Below are 25,933 nucleotides of genomic sequence, written 5' to 3' on the forward strand. Positions count from 1 at the left end.
TCGACTGAGGCAAAACGTGATTAGCTGCGGTTGTTGGCTGAAGGTGTTTGTTCTCAGCTGACCCTTTGATAAATTCCTTCAGCAAGATGATTGTTTAATCACGGCGCCAGCATCATGAGCAGGCAGAGTCAGTCAAGCCTTAAAATGCTCAGGATGGTTTATACTGGATTTCTTTCAAAACGATGAACAGGAAACAGTGAAACACTACCAGTCCGTGTTATTATCAACTCTGAGAGTCATTATTAGTGTTGTTAGAGAGGAAGCTAATGTTAGCGCTTTAAATCTCTGCCGCCAGCAGGCGCCCTTCAGCTCTGAACTGAAGCAAGAAGCCAGCTCTTTATTTCTGTCCTCATCGGTAAAATGGTGAAGTTTTTTCTATTACATAGCTCTTTTACTGATATACTGGCTGTTTGATGCTTGATTCTGATTGGTCAAAACCTCTTGATGATAGTTAACTTTCACTAACATGAGCACAACCAGAGGCAGACTGATTACATCATGTCAATCTGAAAGATCGATTCATGGGAAGATTTCAGAGAGTTGACTTTCTTAGTTAGAACGCCTGGAGAGGGAGCTGTCCCACGCCTACCCACGAACCAGATGTTTGATGGACGTGCAGATGAGAGGTATATCCCGTCTGTCTATACAAGACCAATTCTGGACGTCTACAAATCGTTTAAATTAGGTCCTCTATTTGGATGTCTAACCAGGACCCCACTTGGACGTCCATACTAGGGATGGGTACCTTTCACATTTGAAATGATACGGTACCGATACCCGGTACTGGTACTCAACTTGACAAATTTTCTGAACTTTTCTGTGTTTATGTGATGAAAAATATCAATTTGTTTGAGAATAAAATATATATTATTGATTTAACATATTCATTCTTCAATATATAACCTTGCAATGCTGTGTTCATGTCCAGCATGAAAATTCACCTACTCTTCCACTCCCTCACAGTCACAAGGATGCATTTAGGTACCTAAACAAGGTACCTTTAGATGTTACATGAGTCGGTACCTTACCCTTTAACAGAATTCGGTCAGTACCTGTAAAAGTACCTAACTCAGGACCCATCCTGAGTCCATACGCAATTCTACATCTGAATGTCCACTTTTAGGATGTCAAGTGGACGTCTAAGCAGGACTGAATGAGACCACTGCACAAAAAGACGTTAAAAGGATTTCCTTTCGGCATTTTTGGACGTCTAACTTTGATCTTCTGAAGGTGCGGACTGTTCCTCCAGTCTGTGTTTTTTCTGCTCTTTGCTGAACGTCCATTTATAACCTCCCCACTGCGCAGACAGACCTTCAAAGGACATCTTTGTAAACATCATTTTTGGACATCTAATTTTAAACAGTTTTGAATTAAAGGAATATTTTGATTGTTTACATTTCCTGTTTTGAATTTTAAAATTGCGATGTGTTATCCTGTAGCAGTTATTTTCCCTGTAGCTTTATTTGGGTCAGCATCAGGTTTGAAGAGGAAACATTTAACCCCTCTGTTTGTTTTTACACTTAAAACCTGCTGCTGAAAAAATCAAATGAAGCTTCAGGAGAATGAACTGGAACAGTCTGCCACCTTCAGAAACTGGACTTCAGTTATGCAGAGAAATTAGAGGTAGGATAAAAAAACATAAGAATGCCTGAAGTGGCTGCAGTGGCGGCTCTGTTGATAGGGACATGACTTTGAAACTGGAGGGACACTGGTTCAAGTCCTGCCATGAACATCATGGACATCATGATACTTGGGTCACAATACGATAGTATCACAATATTGTGATAGTGTTTTGATATTCTACAGAGTTTACCAAGTAAAACAGAAATGATGTATATGTAAATAAAAATACTACTCAAAATCAAAAGTACCAAAGAAAGCATTGATGTCTATGGCATGCTGCCTTGCTCAGTACAACTAAAACCCACATTTTCAATTTTAGTAATGAAATATTTTAAATATACTTTAAAACGACACTTATTATACAACCTATTGGCAACATTCAGGGTAGTAGCTCTTTGGTGCCATCCATCCCAATGGAAGTGCAGAAGTAGTAATTCACTTCCAACTCTGCTATTTTTTTCAAAAATATCAATATTGAGAGCTGAAATATCGATCGCAGTGTCAGTATTTTTTTCACACCTCTAAAGGACGTCATAAATGAACGTCCAGTAACATAAGAATGTCAGAAAAAGACGTCATCTTGAGTACCAGTCTGCACCTTCAGGAGACCAAAACAAGTAAAATACTGCAAAAGGAGATCTGCATAATAAGACATGTTGGGTTCATTTGATTACCAGTTCTATGTCCTGAACATCCTGACAAAAGTGCATGCAAAATGTCCACATTTAAAGCAAACTACAGATAAATGTGCTTCAAGATCGCCTTTATCTGTTGGTGACGTCACAGTGTGCTCTTATGACGTCTTTCATTGCCTCCGCTTTTTGATCCTTGTAGCCAGTCTATACAGGAGATAACTGCCATGTCTGTTCAGCTGCTTCAGTCTGACCCTGAGCGCAGTGTTAGTGAGGAGGACAAAAAAGAGAGTGAACACAATGTTGAAGAAGAAGAGGACAATCGCGGTGATCAGGAGGTGAGAGTGGGGGCAGATCGATGGCGCTGAGTGAGAAAGTGTCCCTGCAAAGAACTCCTCTTTCTGTCAGCAGCACTCTCTGTCCTAACGCTGTGTTTGAGTCTGAATTTAAACGGCTGAACAGACGTGGGGTTGATCCCGTGTATGGAGAAGCCACAAAGATCAAGAACGACAGTATAACATGACATCAGCGTATAAATAAAGAAATATTGCATGTGTTTTGAAGGAAAAACTTCCGTCTTTAAAATGTTGAAAGTCTTTTCCAGTTTGCACCACACTTTAAGGTTAACTGCTGAAGCTTGATCCACAGTACGTTCTCACAGTTATCATGAGAGCAACAGAGGAAGGGAAAGACGATGCTCCTACCAGGAAGGCCTCGTTGAACTCAAACAGGCAGGGAAACTGTTTGAGCAGCTGGTGAACGCAGTCCAGCCACTGCAGGAAGACGGGACACTGCTCGCTCACGTCGTCAGCGTTCTCCTGGTGACCACAGCGGTCCCCAAACTTATGACCAAAGTCCAGCCACTCGGTCTCTACGAGCACCTGGAAACCCTGTGGACCACGCAGTGATCAAGTTAACAGTTTTACAGGACAGCTGACATTAATCTGTCACTGCAGACTTTTAACACAGAGACCTGCAAGGATAGAAACCACCTCAGATTTTTCTGCCTACATTACCTACAATTAGGGCTGGGTGATATGGCCTAAAAATAAAATCTCTGATTTTTTCACAAAAAAAATGATTTTCGATTTTTTGACCATTTTTTTTCCTTTTAAAGAAAACAATAAGTACAAATGTCAGAGATAACTGAAAACCAGTTTTGTTTTAATTTTGTCAAAAAATTAACAAAAGTAACCTCTATTTGACTTTTGAAATTAAAGTTTCAGCTTTTCTTCTGTTTCAGTAACTTCACTTTGAAGTTTTAACCCCTTCAGACCTGATTTATGTTCCTAGGTTGCGAAAAATATAATAACGACTTTTTTCCCATCTATATGCCTCCAATAACAAGAATCAATCTTTTTTTTTTTATCAACAGTAGTCAATAGTTTTTTTTTTTTGTCCATTTCAATGGACATTGGGTCTCAACAGCTGTGAAACAAAAAAAAAACACAATATATATGTATTTACTGGAAACACATGTCAGATGGGCTTGATAAGAACAGTTTACAACTTAAAGCAAACTAACAAAACCAACAAGGCAACAATAAACTTCAGATGCTATGCTCTGTCTAGGCTCATGTGGTGGCCTGGGCAGTCCAAGCCTCCCTGGAGGCGGGGTCTGACCAGCCCATGTACAGGCAGCACCAGGTGGGTTGATGGGCCAACTCAGCTGAGCTGGGCCCAATCAACACAGTGGCAGAGGGTGTGCAACAACTCATTTTCTGTGGGCTCACAATCCTCTCTGTTTTTGTCATCCTGACCTTCCACTGCTTCAACCTCAGCTTCTTCCCCTGCTGTTGGTACCTCTGCCTCAATCCTGTCTTTCGCTGAAATCATTAGCAAAACATTAGGCTATCTGTCTCTACTAAGTAGGTTTGTCTGCATTTTATTTTTTATTAGATTTCATATGTAATATTATGTTATGCTTAGTAACACATGATAATTTCTCAATATGGCATTCACTGACTTCCTACACTCACCAACTCTTATGAATCTATCAGCATCTTCATCTTCCTCATCGCTTTCAAAAATGTCAATATCAGAGCCATTTCCATCACTGATCATTTGAAGGACTTCAAGGACTGTATATTCTGCATATACAACATTTTCAAATGATTATCAATTCATTCTTTTGTTCTGGTGTACTATTTTTATTGTGGTAAACTTATTCTTCAATACTGGAGAATTGAGGTCAGTGACATGGCTTCAGGCCTACTGTCCATTCTAATGGACACAAACTCCTGAAAAGTGACTGATAGAAAACAGAGGATTGGAAGAAAGGGATTTAAACGTTTACTGATGAGAGGTCTAGTTCATATCAACCTCTTTGGGCTGTTGATACGGACCATAAGGAACACGTGTCCGTCAAGGTGCTGGGTGTCAAAGACGCACAAGAACATTTTATGACATTCAGGTTTCTGTTGTTTTGATAGTGAACTGTTAAATCACACTGCACAGAGTCAGCGCTTGCTGCGGTATAAAAGGTGTGCAATAGTGGTGAGAAAAAAAATCACATTTTTCATTTTTTAAATCGTCCACAAGGAAAAATTCGAATTAATCAATATAATCGATATAATCGATATATCGCCCAGGCCTACCCACAATGCACTTCGAACTTATCACAATTTGAAACCTTTTTTATCAGGTTCCTCATTTCATCAACTTCATCATCCCTGATAACAAAACGGATTCTTCTCCTCCAGTATGTTATTTTTAACAGGAAACACTGAGCTGTTGTGAAACTGAACACCTGCCCCTGTCTGAGATCTGCCTGCAGCAAAGAGCCAGAGCTGTCCTTGTTATTGTGGGACTGTGAGAAAAACAAAGGTAAGAGAAGCTGGAGTGTTTCACCAGACTTTTACTGTTCCAGTAGGTTTATTTATATCCCAGTAAAACTGCTTTAAACTGTGCTTTAACTCTCCCCTCACACTCACTGTTTTATTCAGACCCTCACCTCTAACGTCCGGTAGTACGGGTCGAGCAGGATCTTGGACAGGGCAACAATCTGAGGTGTGCGATCCCACCCGTCTGAGCAGTGAACCAGGACAGGACGACCCTCCCTCTCCACCGCCGAACACACCAGAGTCGCCGCTTTGAGCATGACAGACAGGTGCTGCAGCCAACGGGTGCTCTCAAGCGCCGACAGCCAGCTGAGAGGAGAGAGAGGACACTGATGAGGAGAGGACAAATCTGCATGGATCGTCTTTAAAGAAACTGATGTGATCTGGTCCCAGAAACACATCTGTAGAGTTGACTCAGACCATCAGGCTGTGGGAGAGGAGGAAGAAACTACTGACCTACATTTCTACACACCTCCATCAGTGGCGGTGATGGAGCCTCGAAAACAACAGGGTGTGACGTCAGAGCAGCTGGGTTACCCTACGTACTGTACATATAGTGATACATGTCCTACATACACCTCCACATGTGTAAACACAGGAGTTAAACAGGCACAGCTGGTCAGAGCACACACACAAACGCGCTGAAAACAAACAGGAACACCAAACAGACGAGTCCACTGTCAGTGTGCGCAGACTGACAGCTGGCCCGCCCAGCAGGATGGGGTCTGGGCTGGGTGGCACTGTTCCCATCTCTGTGTGGTGTTGCCTTACTGTGAGGTGAGGCCTTTCAAACGGGGGAGGGGAGGGGGATGAGGAGGGAGGCAGAGCGGCTTAGAGAACCGGAAAGGTCAAAGAGATCGACTTACTTTCCTGGATCAGGGATCTGACTGCAGACAGTCCTCAGAGCCTGGAAGCTGTTCCTGATGGCGTGGATGTTGGCCATTCCCATGAACATCACCTCACAGTTTGGGTAGTACTCTAAACACACAGCGACACAAACAACCTGGGTCAAGGTCACAACTCATGAGACAGAAAGAACGCTAACCTACAGCACATGGATTTAGACGAGTGGTTTCAGTTTGACAGTGAGAGGTGGAGCAGTTAGAGTTTTCATAACACTGGACATTTGCAGAAGCATGTCATCAAACAGAGAGGAGCCTCTGTTTATTATCTGGGTCAGGGCACATGTTACACACAACAAGTTGATATTTCCTAAGGTAGCTTTTTGTTCCTCTATAACTGGTTCACCTGTTTGAAGGTGCCTCAACCTTCATTTTTCCTATTTAGAGATTAAGAATTCTGAAGTATCAAATCTGAAACTTGTAAAAATGAAGGTGCATGTAGTGATATCCATGTAGGCTTCAGCTGAAGTGTTAACTTTTTATGGACCTCTTACCTTCTCACCAGACTGACTAATAATTTCTTTCTTTTTTGTTGGTTTTATTTTGCCTTTCTATTGTTTATATATCAGCCTGTCTGATACCAGCATTCATTTAACACGTAGCTGATTCCCAGGTACAGCCAGGGCAGATGCCTTTCGGACTGTGAGCTATTCAGTTTTCTATTTTTGACCTGTTGGGGGCAGTAAGGCATCTTTCCAATTGGTAAGCCCTTTGCACACCAGCGGCGATGCAATTAAACGGCACGAAATTGCGAATAATTCGGAGGCAAATTTTGACACGTGTGTATATGCACACCAGGAGCGATGCGATTTAATACATTCTCAAAAAAAAAAAAAAACAGCTATTCTCCTCCAAACATAGTCTTTAAAATTGTTGTCTTTGTAGCTTTTGAATCTTTAGTCGAAAAGAACCAGGTGCTGAGACACAAGGATGATCAGCTGTTCCGCCATGTTGAATGTTTCTCTGTCTGTGCCGTGCCAACAATGAGTGTTTTGATTGGTAGGTTGTGTACTCGTCATGAGCGGAGGTTTGGAAAAATCAACCACGGTCCGAAAAAATAAAAGCCGCAATTTTGCTTTGCGAAATAACATCGCTGGTGTAGAAGCTTACATTCAAAAACATGTTTGTATTCGAAAAAAAATGAAAACCGTGCGAAATATTAGCGCGAAAATTACGCGTCTGGTGTGCAAAGACCTTCAGTCTACCAGAAACTGAGAATAAGAAGAAAAGGAGAAGAAGCAGCATATCAAGCGCAGCAGGAATGACGTCGGAGTCTAAAAATAGCCTTGTTGAAGATGCCCCCGCCACTTTTAAATCTTTTGTGTGGCAGAATTTTGGTTATCCTGTGGAAGTAATTGACGGCAGCTGATTGATGGACAAGACAAGGACATGTAAGCAGTGTAAAAGAATAGTGCTTTACACTGTGGCTAATACAAGTATGATGCTAATGGTACGGTCACACCGAAAGCAAATTTGCGTCAAGATTACACACAAAGTCAATGCAAAGACGCGTTTCGACGCAGATTGCCCTAGACGGCCTGTTGGACGCGTGCATTTCGAGCTTTGGCGCATTTGAGAGCCAGACGCCTAATCGCTCGAGCTGAAAATATTGAACTTACAACGTGAATTCGTGTGAGGCTGTGCCGCGGCAGCCAATCAGTGATGACATTCCCCCACGACGTCATTGATTTGATGACGATGGGGGGGGGACTGCCACCTGCTCCGTCTCCAGCCCCGCCAGAAGATGGAGGAGAAAATAATCTGTGAGCTGTGTCATTATCCAGAGTTATACGGAATAAAAGGAGTAGGCTTGGTTGAAAGTCTCTGAGGAGACAGGTTTTGAATGTAAGTTCTGTAAACATTCGTTCCCGGCTGGATTTGCCTGCACGGGTCATCACTGAGTCCGACTGTGTTTTTCTCAGTGGAATTTTGAGCCTGATAGAGAGGAGGAAAGAGTGGGGCAGGGGCAGAGCCAGGGAAAAGATGGAAGTTCTCTGTGCTCCTCTCTTTCCTCGACCCCTTCATTATCCCCAGGGAGACCTCCAGGAACATGGGTCGGGGGGGTTGAGGATGAGGTTGCAGGGAACAGCCAAGCAGGGCCAGTGGAGGTGGATGAGGCTTTGATTGTGATCTCCAAAGCCTTCACACACTCTCCTGTCATGCTTTTGAAACCAAAGCTCATTGTTTTTCAGATGCTCTTTTGGGCTTTTGGGCTTTAAATGAGCGGGCTCTCTACTCTGCCAGCAAAGTGACGCGCATCAGCCCCTCAGCTTGTCAAAATAGTCCAGTGTCCAGACTCGGGCTTTTACTCGGCACGTTACAGGCATGAAGCGCATTTAAATCCACAAGTTCAGGTCCGGTGTGGCATTAGGCACAAACAATTCCATTGCAGCTCGCTTCTAAAAGCAACTGCACCTGTGACGAAAACTGTTACAGGCCAGACAACACTGACGGACGCCTTTGCTTTCAACTGCAGGAGACATAGTTAATGCCCAAAGGTCTTAACTGCTTCCAGAAAATGAAGATATGCTCATATTCTTGAAAAAGAACATGACCATAGCAGAGGCTAGGCTTTGTACTGCTCAAAAAGAAAGAATCAGTCTCTTTCACTTTTTCAGACTCTGTTTTGACAGAGTAAAACTTTTGGTTATAGTTTTGCACGTATTGCTTGCACTTAAAAAAGAATATTTAATTTTAATTTTGAAAAAAAGTTGGAGTTAAGTTAAAAGCTCATCCTTGGGTCATGCATGGGTGTAAGTTACTAATAAAATTAAAATGCAAATGCACTGTTTTTTAACTTTCATTTTTGTATCCTAAAAGTAGTGTGAAAATATTGCCTCGTCTCGTGAACCCAATATCCTGTTTTGTCTCGTCTCCTGAGCCAAGTAGATCGTCACATCCCTATTTAAGACTTCATATTTCAGCTCTGTTATTAACTCATTTTTTTGTTGATGAATGTTTTTTTTAGAAGTGGCTCCATGAGACTCGTCTTTAAAAGTACGGGTGAAGCTGTTTGTATAGTTTTTAATAAAGGAAGAGGAAATTGAGTCATACCGACAAAAACCAAGCATTAGTTCTGTTCGTGCAGTAAAAACTCATTGAATTGTTTGAGACTTTTCAGATGTTTGGTTTTACTGACCTTCACATTCACAGCCTCCACCCTTGGCTCGGTTGGCCACTGCGGCAGTGTATGAGCGAGCGTCCAGAATCAGCAGCTTGTGTGGCACTGTGTTGTCATCGCATCCGGATCCGCCCGTCAGAGAGGAGTCTGGAGACACAGGAGAGAGGACAGACAGATGATTTGTGGCTCTGTGAGAGGAAGAAAACCTCTGTGAGAGCAGGAGAGACAGTGTGAGTCAGAGAGGAGCAAGCAGGGACTTTACAAACTGGACACTGACTCAATTTGAAAAATCAATATCTTCACCTGCTGTAGAAAACAACAGTGTTGCTATTGGTAACGATTAAAGTCATGAGAGCCGAGTTGAAAACTACCACAGAGACAGGACGGGTAATTACTCTAAGGCTGACTGGACCACTTCTCTGTGCACTCGGTCTCTGTTTGGCTGCCACTCGCGTTGGGCTCATTTTTCACGTCTTTCAGAGACTTTATCGCTCTCCACATGCATTTATCTGACCTGTTGGTGTCCTCATAAAATCCACAACAAGAAAAGAGCAGAAATGTCACTTTCTGCATCTTAGCTCACTATAAATTACTGACACTTCAGAGCTGAAGATGTTCTGTTCTCTGCACTTGTGTTGAGCATCATTATCTGTCTGTGGTCCACTTTACAGAAGGGAAACTAATGAGACATGTAAATTATGCAAAGTGTTTTCTCCCCTCTGAGTCATAAGGACCAGTCTGAGTTTGATCATATTTTTAGAGCCTCCATGCACTTAAAATCCACGCATGAATCTGCATTCATCATCAAAACAACTGCTTTACCAAAATCACTGTCGCAGGAGTCTGGGGCTTCACCGCGCTGTCTGCAGCCAGGCGCTCCACAGGTGACCTTGGCTCCGGTGACCATCTGACAGGCCTTGGCGATGGATGTCACCAGGTACTCATCATCTGTGTTCCTCCAGCCCCACCAGCTGATCTCAGGCTGGCTGCAGCGGGCGATCACTGCCCCGTTCTTCTGGTGCCTGGGAGTGAAGGACATGAAGTCAGTGACCAGAAATCCAAACGTTAAGAATAGAAAACTGGGTTGAAGGTGTTTTAGTGTCGTGTGCAAAGATGGGGAGTAATACACTGCCTGGCTGAAAAAACAGGTCACACACTCTAATATTTCATTGGACTGCCTTTAGCTTTGATTATGGCATCCATTCGCTGTGGCATTGTTTCAATAAGCTTCTGCAATGTCACAAGATTTATTTCCATCCAGTGTTGCAGTAATTTTTCACCAAGATCTTCATCAATGATGGTACAGTCTGACCACTGAGCAAAGACTTCTCCAGCACATCCCAAAGATTCTCAATGGGGTTAAGGTCTGGACTCTGTGGAGGCCAATCCATGTGTGAAAATGATGTCTCATGATCCCTGAACCACTCTTTCACCATTTGAGCCCGATGAATCCTGGCTAGGGATGGGTACCTTTCACATTTGAAACAATACTGTACCAATGCCCGGTACCTGGCAATCAGTACCGGTACTCAACGGTACCAAGTTTCAGTTCTTTTTTGTGTTTATGTGGTAAAAAGTATCAATTTGGTAAATAATGAAATAAAAAAAATTCAATTTAACAAATTTATTCTTCAATATACAGGTCCTTCTCAAAAAATTAGCATATTGTGATAAAGTTCATTATTTTCTGTAATGTACTGATAAACATTAGATTTTCATATATTTTAGATTCATTACACACAACTGAAGTAGTTTAAGCCTTTTATTGTTTTAATATTGATGATTTTGGCAAAAAAGTAAAGAAAAACCAAAAATCCCTGTCTCAAAAAATTAGCATATTTCATCCGACCAATAAAAGAAAAGTGTTTTTATTACAAAAAAAGTCAACATTCAAATAATTTTGTTCAGTTATGCACTCAATACTTGGTCAGGAATCCTTTTACAGAAACGACTGCTTCAATGCGGTGTGGCATGGAGGCAATCAGCCCGTGGCACTTCTGAGGTGTTATGGAGGCCCAGGAAGCTTCCATAGCAGCCTTAAGCTCATCCACAGTGATGGGTCTGGTGACTCTCAACCTTCTCTTCACGATATCCCACAGATTCTCTATGGGGTTCAGGTCAGGAGAGTTGGCAGGCCAGTTGAGCACAGTAATACTATGGTCAGTAAACCATTTACCAGTGGTTTTGGCGCTGTGAGCAGGAGCCAGGTCGTGCTGAAAAATGAAATCTTCATCTCCATAAAGCTTCTCAGCAGATGGAAGCATGAAGTGCTCCAAAATCTCCTGCAGCTAGCTGCATTGACCCCTGCCCTTGATAAAACACAGTGGACCACCACCAGCAGCTGACATGGCACCCCAGACCATCACTGACTGTGGGTACTTGACACTGGACTTCAGGCATTTTGGCATTTCTTTCTCCCCAGTCTTCCTCCAGACTCTGGCACCTTAATTTCCAAATGACATGCAAAATTTATTTTCATCTGAAAAAAGTACTTTGGACCACTGAGCAACAGTCCAGTCCTGCTTCTCTGTAGCCCAGGTCAAGCGCTTCTCCCACTGTTTCTGGCTCAAAAAGTGGCTTCACCTGGGGAATGGGGCACCTGTAGCCCATTTCCTGCACATGCCTGTTCATGGTGGCTCTGGATGTTTCTACTCCAGACTCAGTCCACCGTTTCCATAGGTCCCCCCAAGGTCTGGGATCGGCCCTTCTCCACAATCTTCTGGTTGTGCAGCGTTTTCTGCCACACTTTTTCCTTCCCACAGACTTCCCACTGAGGTGCCTTGATACAGCACTCTGGGAACAACCTATTCGCTCAGAAATTTCTTTCTGTGTCTTACCCTCTTGCTTGAGGGTGTCAATGATGGCCTTCTGGACAGTAGTCAGGTCAGCAGTCTTACCCATGATTGCGGTTTTGAGAAATGAACCAGGCTGGGAGTTTCTAAAAGCCTCAGGAATCTGTAGCAGGTGTTTAGAGTTAATTCGTTGATACAGATGATTAGGTTAATAGCTCGTTTAGAGTAACTTTTCATGATATGCTAATTTTTTGAGATAGGGATTTTTGTTTTTTTGTTACTTTTTTGCCAAAATCATCAATGTTGAAACAATAAAAGGCTTGAACTACTTCAGTTGTGTGTAATGAATCTAAAATATATGAAAATCTAATGTTTATCAGTACATTACAGAAAATAATGAACTTTATCACAATATGCTAATTTTTTGAGAAGGACCTGTATAACCTTGCAATGCTGTGTTCATGTCCAGCATGAAAAAATCACCTACACTTCCACTCCCTCACAGTCACAAGGATGCATTTAGGTACCTAAACATGGTACTTTTTGGTTTTACATGAATTGATACCCAGTACTTTTGACAGAATTCGGTCGGTACCCATCCCTAATCCTGGCATTGTCATCTTGGAATATGGCCGTGCCATCAAGGAAGAAAAAGTCCATTGATGGAATAACCTGGTCATTCAGTGTATTCAGGTAGTCAGCTGACCTCATTCTTTGAGCCCAGACTGTTGCTGAACCTAGACCTGACCAACTGCAGCAACCCCAGATCAGAGCACTGCCCCCACAGGCTTGGACAGTAGGCACTAGGCATGATGGGAGATCACTTCATCTGCCTCTCTTCTTACCCTGATGGCCCATCACTCTGGAACAGGGTCAATCTGGACTTATCAGACCACATGACCTTCTTCCAATGCTCCAGAGTCCAATCTTTATGCTCCCTGACAAACTGAAGCCTTTTTTCCCAGTTAGCCTCACTGATTAGTGGTTTTCTTAAGGCTCCACAACTGTTCAGTCCCAATCCCTTGAGTTCCCTTCACAATGTGTGCGTGGGAATGCTCTTACTTTCACTTTAATCACAGCCCTGAGTTCTACTGTTGTTTTTTTTTTCCATTTGATTTCACCAAACATTTCAGTGATCCCTGATCAGCATCATTAAGGATTTTTTTTCGCCACATATCTTCCTGGAAGATGATGGGGCCTCTCTATCCTTCCAGTTTCTAATAATGCATTGGACAGTTCTTAACCCAGTTTTAGTAGTTTCTTCAATCTCCTTTGATGTTTTCTCTGCTTGATGCACGCCAATGATTTGACCCTTCTCAAACAGACCAACATCTTTTCGACAACCATGAGATGTGTCTTTCCACATGGTTGTTGAAGAAATGGGAAGTAACTCATTGCACCAGTTGGGGTTAAATAACTTGTTGCCAGATGAAAGATAATCGCTCATTCAGTAATTATCCAACAGGAAGCTCGTACCCATCTGCTTAGTTAAATCCAGGTGGAGACTTTTTTTGTGCAGGCGGTGTCAAGACAACTTTGATTTCAGGGCCTACATGACTTTTACACTGTGAATACATTTCAGAGGCTGCTGTTTTCCACAGTTACTTAAACAAAAGGAGAAGACTAAGAGCTGTCACTTGTTTCTTTTTCTACACAAGTACCTGCATGTCTGCCTGAGTATAAAGTGTGAGTTCTTTCTATCTCTGTATGTGAGCACTGTGTGTCTGTAAACAAACCTGTAGACCACCACGGGGATCCTCTTCCAGGATCTGAAGGAGGCAACACTCTCCAGCTCCTTGTCTGTGATCCAGATTGGCACCAGAAGCTTCTGCGGGTAGCTGGAGCACAGCCTGCAGATGACAATAAATAAGATGCATTACGTTTCACTCAAGGGGAATAAATGTTGTTTATGTTGCAGTAAAGATTATGCAGTGAATGTATACCACAGCGAACTCAACCAAACTGTGTGAGAGGACAGAGTGTTTCATTGAGAAAACACAAACCAGGGTTAAACAGAGCTTTGATACACAATACACAAACGTGGTTTTCAGGGTCACTCCTGCATCAACGGCTCAGCTCTGGCAGAAAATAAATCACTGAGTGCTTCAGTCTAACTCCATCTGTCTCCGGTCTCCTCCTCCTCCTCTCCCATGATGCTCTCTTCAATTTCTATTCACCTGCTGGCGGACAGAAGAGGGAGGGAGGCTGTGTGTGCATGTGTGTGTGTGTGTGTGTGTGTGTGTGTGTGTGTGTGTGTGTGTGTGTGTGTGTGTGTGTGTGTGTGTGTGTGTGTGTGTGATGGGGAGAGGGAAAGTGAAACTCTGTGCTGAGTCATGGGCCTCAGCAGGCTGCGGCTCGTTTAATTAGCCCGTTGTCCTGTGTGTCTGTCTCCCTCAGCAGGATGAGCTCTCCGGGGTCTTCTGAGCAGACCGACCTTTTTTCATGTGTGCCGTTTGGTGAAGGAGACTTGAGTCTGATACAGGTAAACATAAACACACTGTAAACTGCTTTATTTCTGCCTGACTGGCTGCTTCAAGTGTAATGTTGATGGGTAAACACTGAGCATTAGTCAGGGCGGAGTGGGGCTCTGAGGTCAGATGAGGCGAAGTGAAAACATATTCACATTGATCCGTGTTGTCAGAGTCCTTTAAAGGAAGATGCTGTTTACACCTGACATCAACATCCACCTTGAGGCACTTGATACCATGCTATGAGCCTTAACTACAGAAATAAAAGCACCTCAGTGTTTCAGGAGGAGGGATTGAGAGGCCATTTTGGAAATGCTGTATTCAACTTAATTTCATTCTAGTTTGGATAAGATACAGAGTAGGGATAGACCGATTATCAGCTGGGCCAATTATCGGGGCCGATATTTGGCATTTTGAGGCATTGAGCTTTTTTTTAAATGCGACGGCCGATAAGAAACAAATTTAAAACTGCGTTGATGTGGTTCTGCTGCAGCCACTACTCATTCCCCAGCACGGTCCCACCCACAGTACCATCTGATTGGTTACAAGCAGAGCCATGGCTTGGGAAACAGCCAGTCAGCAGTGCAGTTGAAGTTAAGTGTTGGAGTTTGTATTATTCAAAATTTTGACACCAATATTTTCACTTTGACTGCAAATTAACATCAGCTTCAAATATCGGTTATAGGCCTCCTTGCCTACTAATAATCTGTATCGGTATCAGCCCGGAATAATCTGGTCTATCTCTTGTACAGAGGCGGGTCTTTAGCCTCTTTGCAGCCAGCTATAGGGCGCCCACCTGTCAGTTAAGTCAGCCATGACCTTATATGGGCATAACTCATAAGTTAAAGTGATACTCCAGGATGGAACAAGTTGGGTCCTATCGCAAGGTTTAGGGCAGAAATGACCCCTACAGCAGAGTTTTTGTGCAGCAGAAGCCCAGAGCGCTCGCACCAAACACCCCCTCCCTGCTCCTCTGCCGGTTTCCTCTGCACTCAGACGGGGCCATATTTTACTTGACCAAAAACACAAATAAACGGACTCCCATAGAAAAAATCTGATATCGGTCTGCATTCACGCTTTATTTAGAGAATTTTCAGCGCGTTACTTTCACACAAAAACACCACTAAATAAGGCTCTAGTTCTCATCGTGTCTCTTCGTCCTGGCAGACTACCTGTGTTTGTTTATATCTGGCACGCCGAGCGCGCGGACTGATACACTAAGCGACAAGCGCCTCGTAGTAGGGCTGAACAATTTATCGTTTTCAGATCGAAATCGCAATTTTAGACAATGCAATTTTGAGATCGCCAAGCAGCAATTTTTTTTGCAGCGCTCCTGACTGACTCAGGATCTGTTGTGTCAAGTATTATACACATTCTGTTTTACAAATTTGTAGGCAATCTATGTGTTAAAACTGCTGGTAAGCAGGTCAACAACACAAAGCCTCTGTTTAAGAGTAGAAGTTGATGAAAACAGATTATTTATCATCACTATTGATGATTAAAAAATCGTGAATTGCAATATCTGCCAGAAAAATTAGATCTTTTCCTAAAATCGTTCAGCCCTACATGTGAATATCCCAAAGCTTGATTTGAAGAAAATCGTGAATCGAATTGAAATCACAATATCTGCCAGAAAAATCGCAATTCAATCTTTTCTTAAAATCATTCAGCCCTACCTCGTAGCCAGCTGTGGCTCTGCAGCGGAGGTAGAGCCGTTTTACGACACGATGGTGGTTTTTGGTGGTTCTGCAGCTGGTCATTGGTTTAATCTCCAAGTAGTGCAATTTTTTAGCATTTCCACATGGGTCATCACATTTTAAGTCCAGGGGCTGCTGCTTGCTTAAGATCTGATCACCAAGTTCACAAACTGAGGTAACTGCTACACTGGCAATCAAAAAATTAAAACAAGATTTACTTTTTTTATGCTTTTATGTAAAGCATATCATTTGAATATTCATGAGTAATAATGTCAAAATTTTAGCATTAAAGATTTCATACTAGTGAATTAACCATTACAGAGAAAAAGAATGTCTTAGTAATCAAAAATGTTATGTTAATTTAAGGCAGGGGTGGCAAACACCTGAAACTGAGTAGTGGTCTGATAAATATGTTGTTAAACAGAGTTTATATAAGGTATATACAGTTGTTGTGTATTTCTTTTGTAATCAGGCTGGCTGTCATAAAAGCGGGAGGCTCTGATGTTTCAGACTTGAGAAACAAGTTTTAAAGGCCTCAGAGCAAAGCAGAGTGATCTTAACCCAGAAAAACACTTTGAAACCGCAACTCCAAGCTCCGGCGGTCATGTGAAGTTCAGTTCTTCTGTTTCTCTTCATCGTTGACTTTCTTTCATAACAACAGTGGAAATGACCACGAGAGGAGGTTTGGGTCACACTGCCATGGCAAAACTGTGACATGATACTAATGTCAGTACTGAGTGAACTCCCACTTCCTGATTAAGACCTGACACTCAGAGCCTCATTGTGCAAAGACAAGTTGTTGTTCAGGCAGCACAGAGGTACACAGTGCCCCTGCTCTGTCACAGCTCATGGCTTTTTAAAGACGCAGCGCTATGAAGATATCTGCTGCTACAGAGGCGTCAGGTTTTTTAAGGTGAAGTATCTGTGTCGTACTTGTAGTTGCAGTTTATATCTGACACCCTCCAGACGTTCTGCGTGTCGAAACCCATCCTCTTCACCTCCATCTCCATCCTCTGCCGCACGTGGTCACCTGCACACACAAAAACACACACACACACAAAAGAAAGGAAGTGGAATTTAAGATGTTTTTGTGTAAAGCACGATAATAGATAATATTTATCATTGATGAAATATTTCTTACCTGGGCGACAGAGATGAACGTGCTGGTCTTCATCGTCAGCGCTGCCTCCCAAACACCAGGCGTGATAGGCCAGAGCGAACAGGTCCTCCAGCCTGGACGGGTGAGCTATGGCCCGGTTCAGGCGCTTCACCCACTCCTGGCACTGCTTGAACGTTGCAAAGTGGCATCTGTGGAAAATGTACAGAAAAAAAAGCGAGATGAGAGTTATTTCCCAGCTTTTAAACCGAGCTGATAACAAGGCTGCCTAATGAAGTGGAACCAGGGCGCTGCCCGCACATCTGCTGCTGAGGATCTGGAGGTTTCTCTGGGTCTGGAACTTTACAGGCGTCCTCGGACAGACGAGGATTCAGAATCCACGCTCTGAATTTAAAAGCAGGCCTTGTTCTTCTTGACTGGAAACTGTTTCTGAGCGTGAGCATGTTAGGTAGTAGTTATATACATGCCATCTGTCTGATCTTGGCAGCTGATCATGAGAGTGGAGAAACGAAATCATCAAATAAACACAGCTCCAATTCAGCACACACTACACAGCTCCTTCTCTTACGCACTTTAAGATAAACAACAGATGCATCCACCATCATCGTATTCTTATCTTATTTAACGTGTAATACAGCAGATTGTAACGATGGTTGTTCTAACTTGTAGAAAGGCTTGTAAAGTTTTTTTTGTTTGTTTTTCAGTCCAAAGACAGAGACAGAGGCACAAAGAGTGGTCACAAAATTATAAATACAAACTCAAACCAAAGGTGGAAGCAGGAATCAGTTTATAAAAACATGTGTTGGTAAGAATAGTTGAGCTCTTCTCACTCTCAGTGAGAACACCTGCTGAGCTCCCTTACTTTAAATAGGCAGAGGTAACTGTGTTTAACTGTGAGGACATGATCTTCATAACCGCCGCTGTCTCTGGGTTATGAAGCACTTTAATTATATTCATACCATAAAACTACGGTTGGAGTTGTAGCCTCTATTTTTAAACCTGGACACATTGATTTGCGGCTACGCGTGCTTGTGTGAGATATAAATTGTCTCCTACAGGCAGACGCAGCTGAACTCCTGTATTATTTATTCCAGTGCCTCACAGACCACTGCTCTGTATTTACTCCGCTTAATAACAGCATCAATCTGCCTGCAGAGCTCATATGTCTGCAGTGTGTGTGTGTGTGTGTGTGTGTGTGTGTGAGAGGTGCTTATCCTACCTGACAACTTTGGAGTCTTTGCAGATGATGTGCAGCTGGAACATATCTCTGCTCTCCACGCTCTCGATCAGCCTGAGAGGCACCTGTAGGGGGAGACAGAGAGCAGGTGTGATCAGGCCGTTGGCACGCTGTCAGCGCACACAGAGGTTAACACCCTCTGCTCTAGTACAGAATGAAACCAGGTTAGATACACATAGTAAAACTTTAATCTCATGGTGGAGGAGAAAAAGGCCTCTGAAGTCATTTGACTCGAAACCAGCTGTCGTGTTAACACACAAACGCTATAAACAGGAAGTTCATTGTGACTTCCAAGCAATCAAACTGTCCTGGGCTATGATTTAAGGTTTTATTCTCTCCAGTACTTCCTCCTTTTGTTAGAGTGAGGGAAGGATAGACGGCAGTTAACCCTTACACTGATAGAAAGAAGTTTTAGTATCTTAAAGCAGAGAGGAGGTTGATCACTGCTCTGATCCAGCACCATGGTTCTAGTCCTCAATGAAACATGAATTAACATGTGACAATGACAGCAAACAGACATGCAGTGTTCAGAGAAGTCTGAAGTCTGATGATGATTTATGCCTCTGGGAGCTACCTGCCAACTTTTCTGAGCTTCCAGTGCTGTAAGTAGTTAGTCACAAAAACCTCCAGCCAAGATTCCCCACTGCCTTAGTTAAAGCCTGATTAGACCATCCGGAAAGCTGAGATGGAGTCGTCATTGAAAAAAGATGTCTGAGAACAGATTGTATGCAGATTTCTGTTTAAAGACATCAATTAGAGCCAAATGGTTTTTAGATGGCTGCCATGAGAGAAAGAAATAAATTATGTCAAATTACTTTCCTGTTTAATTGCCCTCCAGACAGAACATTTTCCTGCAGCATACGCTTGTTGAAACACTTCTGGAGGTACAAAAACTGAGAAAGAAAATACTTTGCAGACAGGAACTATGTTTTTGTTCACATTTTTAAACATTTTGTTAATAGACTCTTTGTAGAGAGGGTGAGGCGTCAGCAACCAGTGTTTCTACCCAATGATTATGTTTGCTTTTTTTGTAGCAGAAGAACTCATTGGCTGATATTTAAAGAGGGGTTATTCTGCTTTTCCATAATTTAATTATGGATATAAAGGAACAATGCTGGATGTTCAAACTAAACATTCAAATTCTCAAACCTCTACATTAGGGATGGGTACCGCATTATGTACTTTTATAATTACAGACGGAATTTTGTCAGTAGTACCAAGCACCAATTCCCGTTATATCAAACAGTACCATGTTTAAGTACTTAACGCATGGAGGAGTAGGAGATTTTTCATACTGGACATGAACACAGCATTGCAAGGTTCTATATTGAGAAATAAATACACTGAATTGAAACCTTTGACATTCTATTATTAAACCTCATAAACACACACAAAAGTACCCAATATTGGTACCGTTGAGTATAGACATCGACGCCGAACGATCGGTGCTGATTTTATACCTCTGGGAAGGTCTGACAGCCAGTCGTTACTTTTTGCCCTCAGACCTAAAACTCAGGACACTTTATTGGTTGTTTGAGTTAAAAATAAAGATTTTATTGTTTCAGAGGTATTGTTGAATGATTTTGGATAAAATAAGATTGGAACATTGAAGGTATATGGTGTCAGTTATATCAACTTAACTTATGTCAGTTAAGTTGGTATCGGCCCAAATCAGTATTAGCAGGCCAGGCTTTTTAAAGATACTTTATCATTTCAGATGTGAAAAATACCCATCCCTAGGCTCTGCATAAGATCCTCACAGGATCTGCAGGAGACTTTCTGAAATGATGAGGTCATCATGTGGGGATCTTCTAACTGGTTCATGACACACAGGAGGGGTGGGCGCTTAAACACCAAGATCTGCGCATAGCTCTGGCCCCAACAGACCTCCAGAGGGCTGACCAATCAGACTGAAGGGTGTTTTTAGAGCGGGGGGCCTTAAAGGGACAGCAGCTCGAATTAAGTGTTTCAGACAGAGGCTGATAGAAGAGTTTTAAAACACCAGGGTGAAGAGAATAGGGAGTTGTCTAGCTGTAAATCATCCAAAGGTACTATGAGGAAACCAGCAGGACTGAAAAAAGCACAATACCCCCTCTTTAAGTCCAGGAAACAGGGAGAGACGCTTTAGAGATTTCCGAGTTCAATGTTAAACTAAATTTTATTGTGTAACAGATTTACATTCACAGGCTACATGTGTTTGATTGAAAGCTAACATGCAGTTGTTTTGATTTTTTTTTAAAGAAGTTTGTTTTTTAAAATCAACTTCATTAAAAAATAAAAGTCAATCCTACACTGTAAGCATTTTGTGTTCTTCAGTTAATCAAATATCATGAATTCTCATGACTTGTATATTAATTATAGGCCACATATTTTACTTTGTGGATGACAAAGTATCTTACATCGAAACATTTTGTTAAGTTTTGTTTTGTCTAATATGAAACACAATATGAACCTGTGAAGGTGATGTTCACATTCACCTGAGCAACTTTATATTTAGTAACTTTTTTTTTCAAACAGCTCTCAAATACATAATATGCTGTGTTTTTTTTAAAAATAAGTTTTATTTATTAATTGTATTCATTTATTCTCCTAGCCAGAAAACTCCACGTACCACAATAATCTGCGAGAAGAACTGAATCAATCAGAGCTACCAGCAGGTAGGGTGTAAATGACTGTCTGTCCCTGGTGTACTGTAATTGTTTTAAGTGAAGAGCAGCTGAATGACTTAAGCTGTCTAGACGGTGGCAGAGGGTGATGTTTTATCACATGGTACTCACAGATATCTCATTGTCCACACCTGGGAAGGTCTAAAACACAGTGACACCATGGAGCACACACACAGACAGAGAAGGAGGGAGGGAGGGAAGACACAAGACAGGAGGAAATGGGAAAACTATTAAACCAAAGGAATTCAGGAAAGCAAAGGAAATGAAGAGTTAACAGAAAGGAAAACATCAAAAGAGGTTGAAAGATGAAACGATAACTGAGTGAATCATGGAGTGTGCTACTTGCAGCACATGACCAGGCCGAATGGAAATCATGGAGAGAAAGACAAACATGGACGGGAGCAAAGGGCAAGAAAACAGCTCTGAAGCACGGGGAGGAGTGGTGGAGGGGTGGGTGAAAGGTTGCGGCTGTTGGCGTTCATTCAGAGTTCATCTGTGGTGCTTGGGTCAAGGCAGGACTCTGGCAGGAAACCATCCTGACAGTGACGGCTCACTGGTGACATCTGAACGCTTCACTTTAACTCTGCTGCCTAAGTTAAGGTGAGGACTATCCATGTGACCTGCCCCCTCCTCCTTTCCCATCTCCTGTCGTCTTTTCCAGAAGCCTAAATCCTTCTGGAAAACATGACAGGGGCTTTGGAAGGAGGAGGAATTCTGCTGCCAGTGAATGCAAACAATTGGCCTGTTTGTCTTTGAGCAAGACCTGACGTCAGCAGGAGCGAGCTGCTGGACATGGGTGCCAGCAGGGGTCGGGTCTTTGGACGCCTTGATGTCACATTAAACCTCCCCTGCATGGAGATCTGAGGGCCTGCCGCTCCTGTGGTGCAACAACCTGATGCCAACTGGGCGAGGATATGATGAAAACCACTTTATGTGAAGTTCTTGTTGGTTTATTTGCCCTCTTAGCACAATTATGTGTTTATAAAAATTTATATGAGGGAAAGAGTAAAAGCCTGAGTGTGCATCCAGACTACACATTACAGCCCCTCTTGCTTGCTCTCTCCTGCTGCTGGCCTCAGTAATGACATGACTGCAGCAGAGAACACACTCAGGCTATTTAGGCTGCACTGACTCTCTCCATTTGTGGTTCCTCTGAGTGTTTACTGTCTCAGACTTGCACTCACGTTGATGACAGAGTCCTTGAACTTGATGTGGAGCCGGTAGTTGGAAATGGCAATGATGGCTTCATCGGCATGACCAAGATATTCCACCCCTTCCCCCTGGAGAACTGGGAATGGCACCTGCAGAAACACAAAACAACCAGATTGTTAAGGCCGCCGCCGCAAAAACACAGCACAACCACCTGTTTATTGTCGAGCTTCATTATGTCTGCAGGGCAGACCAACATGCATATTTAAACAGGCTACATGGAGCCATACCAGCTGCTCTGTGAGGTGCTACCTCAGCATGGTGCTGCTTTCAGCTAAACGCAAGCATCAAGAAGAGCTTTGGTGTTAATATTCAGAAAGCACAAAGTAAAACACTTGCACTCTCTTGGTAAACACGCTCACGTTTGCTAGTTAGACCATAATACCTTCAGTCCCACAGACTGTTGTGGTGATCACTGTCTTTCAACAAAAGAAACCTCTGAAATGTTACTCACAATTTGTAGCAGAACACGTGAATGCAGAAGATGATGCTTGGGGTGATTTAAGACTTTGTCCAGTAGAGGGTGCTCTAACTGAACTGCTGATAAAACTCTCAGCACTGTGAGCAGCATTGAGGGCAGGACTCCACAGCTGAGGAGATGTTGGTTAACAATCAATACGCAATTATCAGTGTCCTTAGAAACTTCTTTTAATGGATGGTACTTTGGCTTTTAATTAAGAAAACAGTAAAGTGATTAAAGAGAGAGAGAGTGAGGAAAGACTTTGGGTAAACCTTTACATTTACTATACACCCAAATAGCTGATTGTGATCTGCAAAAAGTGCTACAACAAAGTGAAAAGTAAACTGCTGCACAATTTACTTTTTTTTCCTTTAAGTAACTTTTTTTGTATTTTTCACCCTATTTTTAGAGAGAGGATTGGACTGTGGATAGAGCGGTAAACAAGGTGGAGGAAGGGTAAAAAAATAATCCTGGGCCACTTTCTGGAAGGCTAACTTCATGGGGCGTACAACCTAACTGCTAGCGATGAGCATTTCAGGCAAAACAAACCATTTGATAGTCACTGCTGTCTTAATTATTTGAATCATTTGAAGATCCATTTAATGACTGTGTAAAGTTTTTGTTTGTAGGCTAGTTGGATATGATCTTAAATACTTTTTAGTAGTAACAGGAGGTTCTTAGAAACCTTTTTGGATTTTTGTTTTGTATGAGTTCCTTCAAGACTTTTTGACATTGTAGGCGTCATTCTTCTCCAGCCCTGTATCTCACAGCGCTTACTGTTTTACCAACAACTAACATTTATTCTGTCTCATGTTATTTAGTACACTCTTAAGTTATGATCAGTTTTCTTTTATTTAATGACAAAAAGGAAACATCGTTCAGATAACCTACAACCACTTTCTGACTGCTACATTTTACAGATTAAAAAAAGGTCACACAAACTTTGGATTATTCAAATATTCTAACATCACACCTCATCCTTACTAACCACCAGGCAATGTCAGCACAGCACTGCTGAAGAGGAACTTTGTATACCACAGATTAAAGACATAACCTTGACTATCTCTAATCCTAACTTCATAGTATTTTTAGGTTGAAGTCACAGTTCTGAGGAATAACTCATTTGAAAGCCAGAACTGAAAAAGTGTCAGATTTATTTTTTTTAATGGCCTAACATCCTTCTCAAAAAATGTTTAGAGCTCCTGAAGTGACCAATGATCTCAAGATTGGTGTAAATATTCCATTATGGAGGGGGAAAAAAAGCTGTAGAAAAACGTTGTCATAGGCTTGGTCTCCAAAAAACATAACTAGCTTTTTTAAATGGACTGAGTTTTGATTATGGGTGAGTACTTGTACTGGTATCAGCCTGATTCTAGCCTTTTTCAAGGTATCTGTACTTTCAAAGGCTGTGGATACCAGCCAATACTCAAGGTAAAAAAATCTTACATCAAGTAAATCCTCCTCACCAATAGTTTGGCGCTTGCTGCTGTTTGACACCACAGTAACTGGCATCAGGTTCTGTTCAGACAACATGAATAAACCAGGGAGAGTTCACAGTCAAACTGTTTTATTTTGCACTTAAAATAACTAAACTCTGACAGCTGTTGTTTTATTCCGCACTTTTGTTAATTTATTAAAAAACAAGTAGTAAACTCAGAGAGTTGTTTGTGTTTTATTTTGGACTTAGTGGCAGAGTGACTGTGCTGTCTTTGATCAAAATGATCTGTCAGTGTAAATAGAAATTTTATGTATCAAAAGTACTAGTGGTATCCGCACTCTGTATCAGCAAGTGCTCAAATGGGAGTAGGGATGGGTACCTTTCACATTTGAAATGATACAGTACCGATACCCGTTACCTGGCAATCGGTACCGGTTCTCAACGGTACCAATATTCTGTACTTTTCTGTGTTTATGTGGTAAAAATATCAATTTGTCTACGGATATTTTTTTTGTCTTCAATTTAACATATTTATTCTTCAATATATAACCTTGCGATGCTGCGTTCATGTCCAGCATGGAAAATCGCATACTCTTCCACCCCCTCACAGTCACAAGGATGTGTTTAGGTACCTAAACATGGTAACTTTGACGTTACATCAGTCAGTAATTTTGACAGAATTTGGTCAGTACCAATTAAAGTATCTAACTAGGTACCCATCCCTAAAAGGAAGTACAGATATTGGTTTGGAAAAAAGTGGTAATGAATGTTCCTAGTTTTGATAATGCAACAACTACAACTTGTAGGGTGTCTTTGAGGAAGCAAAGTTTAAGAGATTAATCATTAATGTGTAATAAATGACCCTGATTTGATACAGACATACTCTGGAGAGTTTCACTGGAACTGAAAATTTAACCCAAGAAAATTTCCAACATGACCAAAGACTAAGAGCAAAGTTTGTGTTGGCACCTCCTGCTCTTCAGAGGCCCAACTTCTGAGTATCAGAGCAGGGGTAACCTTTCAGGTATGACAAAGAGGAGTAGATGTGGGAAACAGTGTGCATGTGTAGCTGTCCAATTAGCACATAGTAGCTTTACAGAAGGACCTTTGTGAGCACAGTGGGCTTTTTGGTGAGGCTGAATGAGCGGCAGACAAGAGGCTCTGCTGGGAGAGAGCCTGTCTGCTCCAGAGCTGAGACTGTACACCGGGAGGGATCGCAAACTGTCCATTAACATTCTTACTCGTTCCCGTTTTATCAGACACGCGGCCAAGTCCAGACTTTGGCTGCTGTGAGACCCTTACATTAAGATAATTGGTTCCCAACGGAGGTTAATAGAAAACATTTCTCAGGCCGGGCATTAGCCAGCTACTGTAGCCAACTTCTAAACAATGTCTCATTTGGTATAGACTCAGAGGCATCCAGCAGATTTCAGAGGGGTCAGTTTCACCCTGACCGCTCGGCTAATTGTTATTGTTCTGTTGTTTACTGCGGCTGCTTTGGAAATAAAGTAAGTGCTCTGTTAGTGACGAGAACATTTAGGGCAGCAGGAAGACTTCAGCTGTGACATCCACAGAAACACACCATCACTTGCTTCAAACAGGAAGAATATCAGAGCGTGGACCGGGCTCCCTTTCTTTCCTTACAAACCGGAGGTTGTATTACACCACTTCCCTCCTCATTTACACGACCTCCTCACACTTGAGTTTCTCTTAGTCATCACTGCTGTGTGT

General features: G+C 42.2%; 1 protein-coding gene across 5 annotated transcripts in view; it reads right to left on the minus strand.

The window, feature by feature from the left end:
• Positions 1 to 25,933, minus strand: part of mtmr4 (myotubularin related protein 4) — an 83,495-nt gene that overhangs the window by 8,252 nt on the left and 49,310 nt on the right. For all 5 annotated transcript variants that reach the window (XM_074671928.1, XM_074671930.1, XM_074671929.1 and 2 more), the window contains 10 exons: positions 22,280 to 22,396; positions 18,412 to 18,494; positions 17,217 to 17,383; positions 17,009 to 17,105; positions 13,647 to 13,760; positions 9,941 to 10,140; positions 9,137 to 9,265; positions 5,962 to 6,073; positions 5,209 to 5,404; positions 2,960 to 3,145 (listed from right to left, as the gene is read on the minus strand). In XM_074671928.1, the coding sequence (XP_074528029.1) occupies positions 2,960 to 3,145; positions 5,209 to 5,404; positions 5,962 to 6,073; positions 9,137 to 9,265; positions 9,941 to 10,140; positions 13,647 to 13,760; positions 17,009 to 17,105; positions 17,217 to 17,383; positions 18,412 to 18,494; positions 22,280 to 22,396 (1,401 nt within the window). The remainder of the gene's footprint in view (positions 1 to 2,959; positions 3,146 to 5,208; positions 5,405 to 5,961; positions 6,074 to 9,136; positions 9,266 to 9,940; positions 10,141 to 13,646; positions 13,761 to 17,008; positions 17,106 to 17,216; positions 17,384 to 18,411; positions 18,495 to 22,279; positions 22,397 to 25,933) is intronic.

This window comes from Halichoeres trimaculatus, unplaced genomic scaffold (genome assembly GCF_033239565.1).
Source record: "Halichoeres trimaculatus isolate MK-OKI-2021-1 unplaced genomic scaffold, fHalTri1.1 fHalTri1_scaffold_6, whole genome shotgun sequence".
Lineage (NCBI taxonomy): Eukaryota > Metazoa > Chordata > Actinopteri > Labriformes > Labridae > Halichoeres > Halichoeres trimaculatus.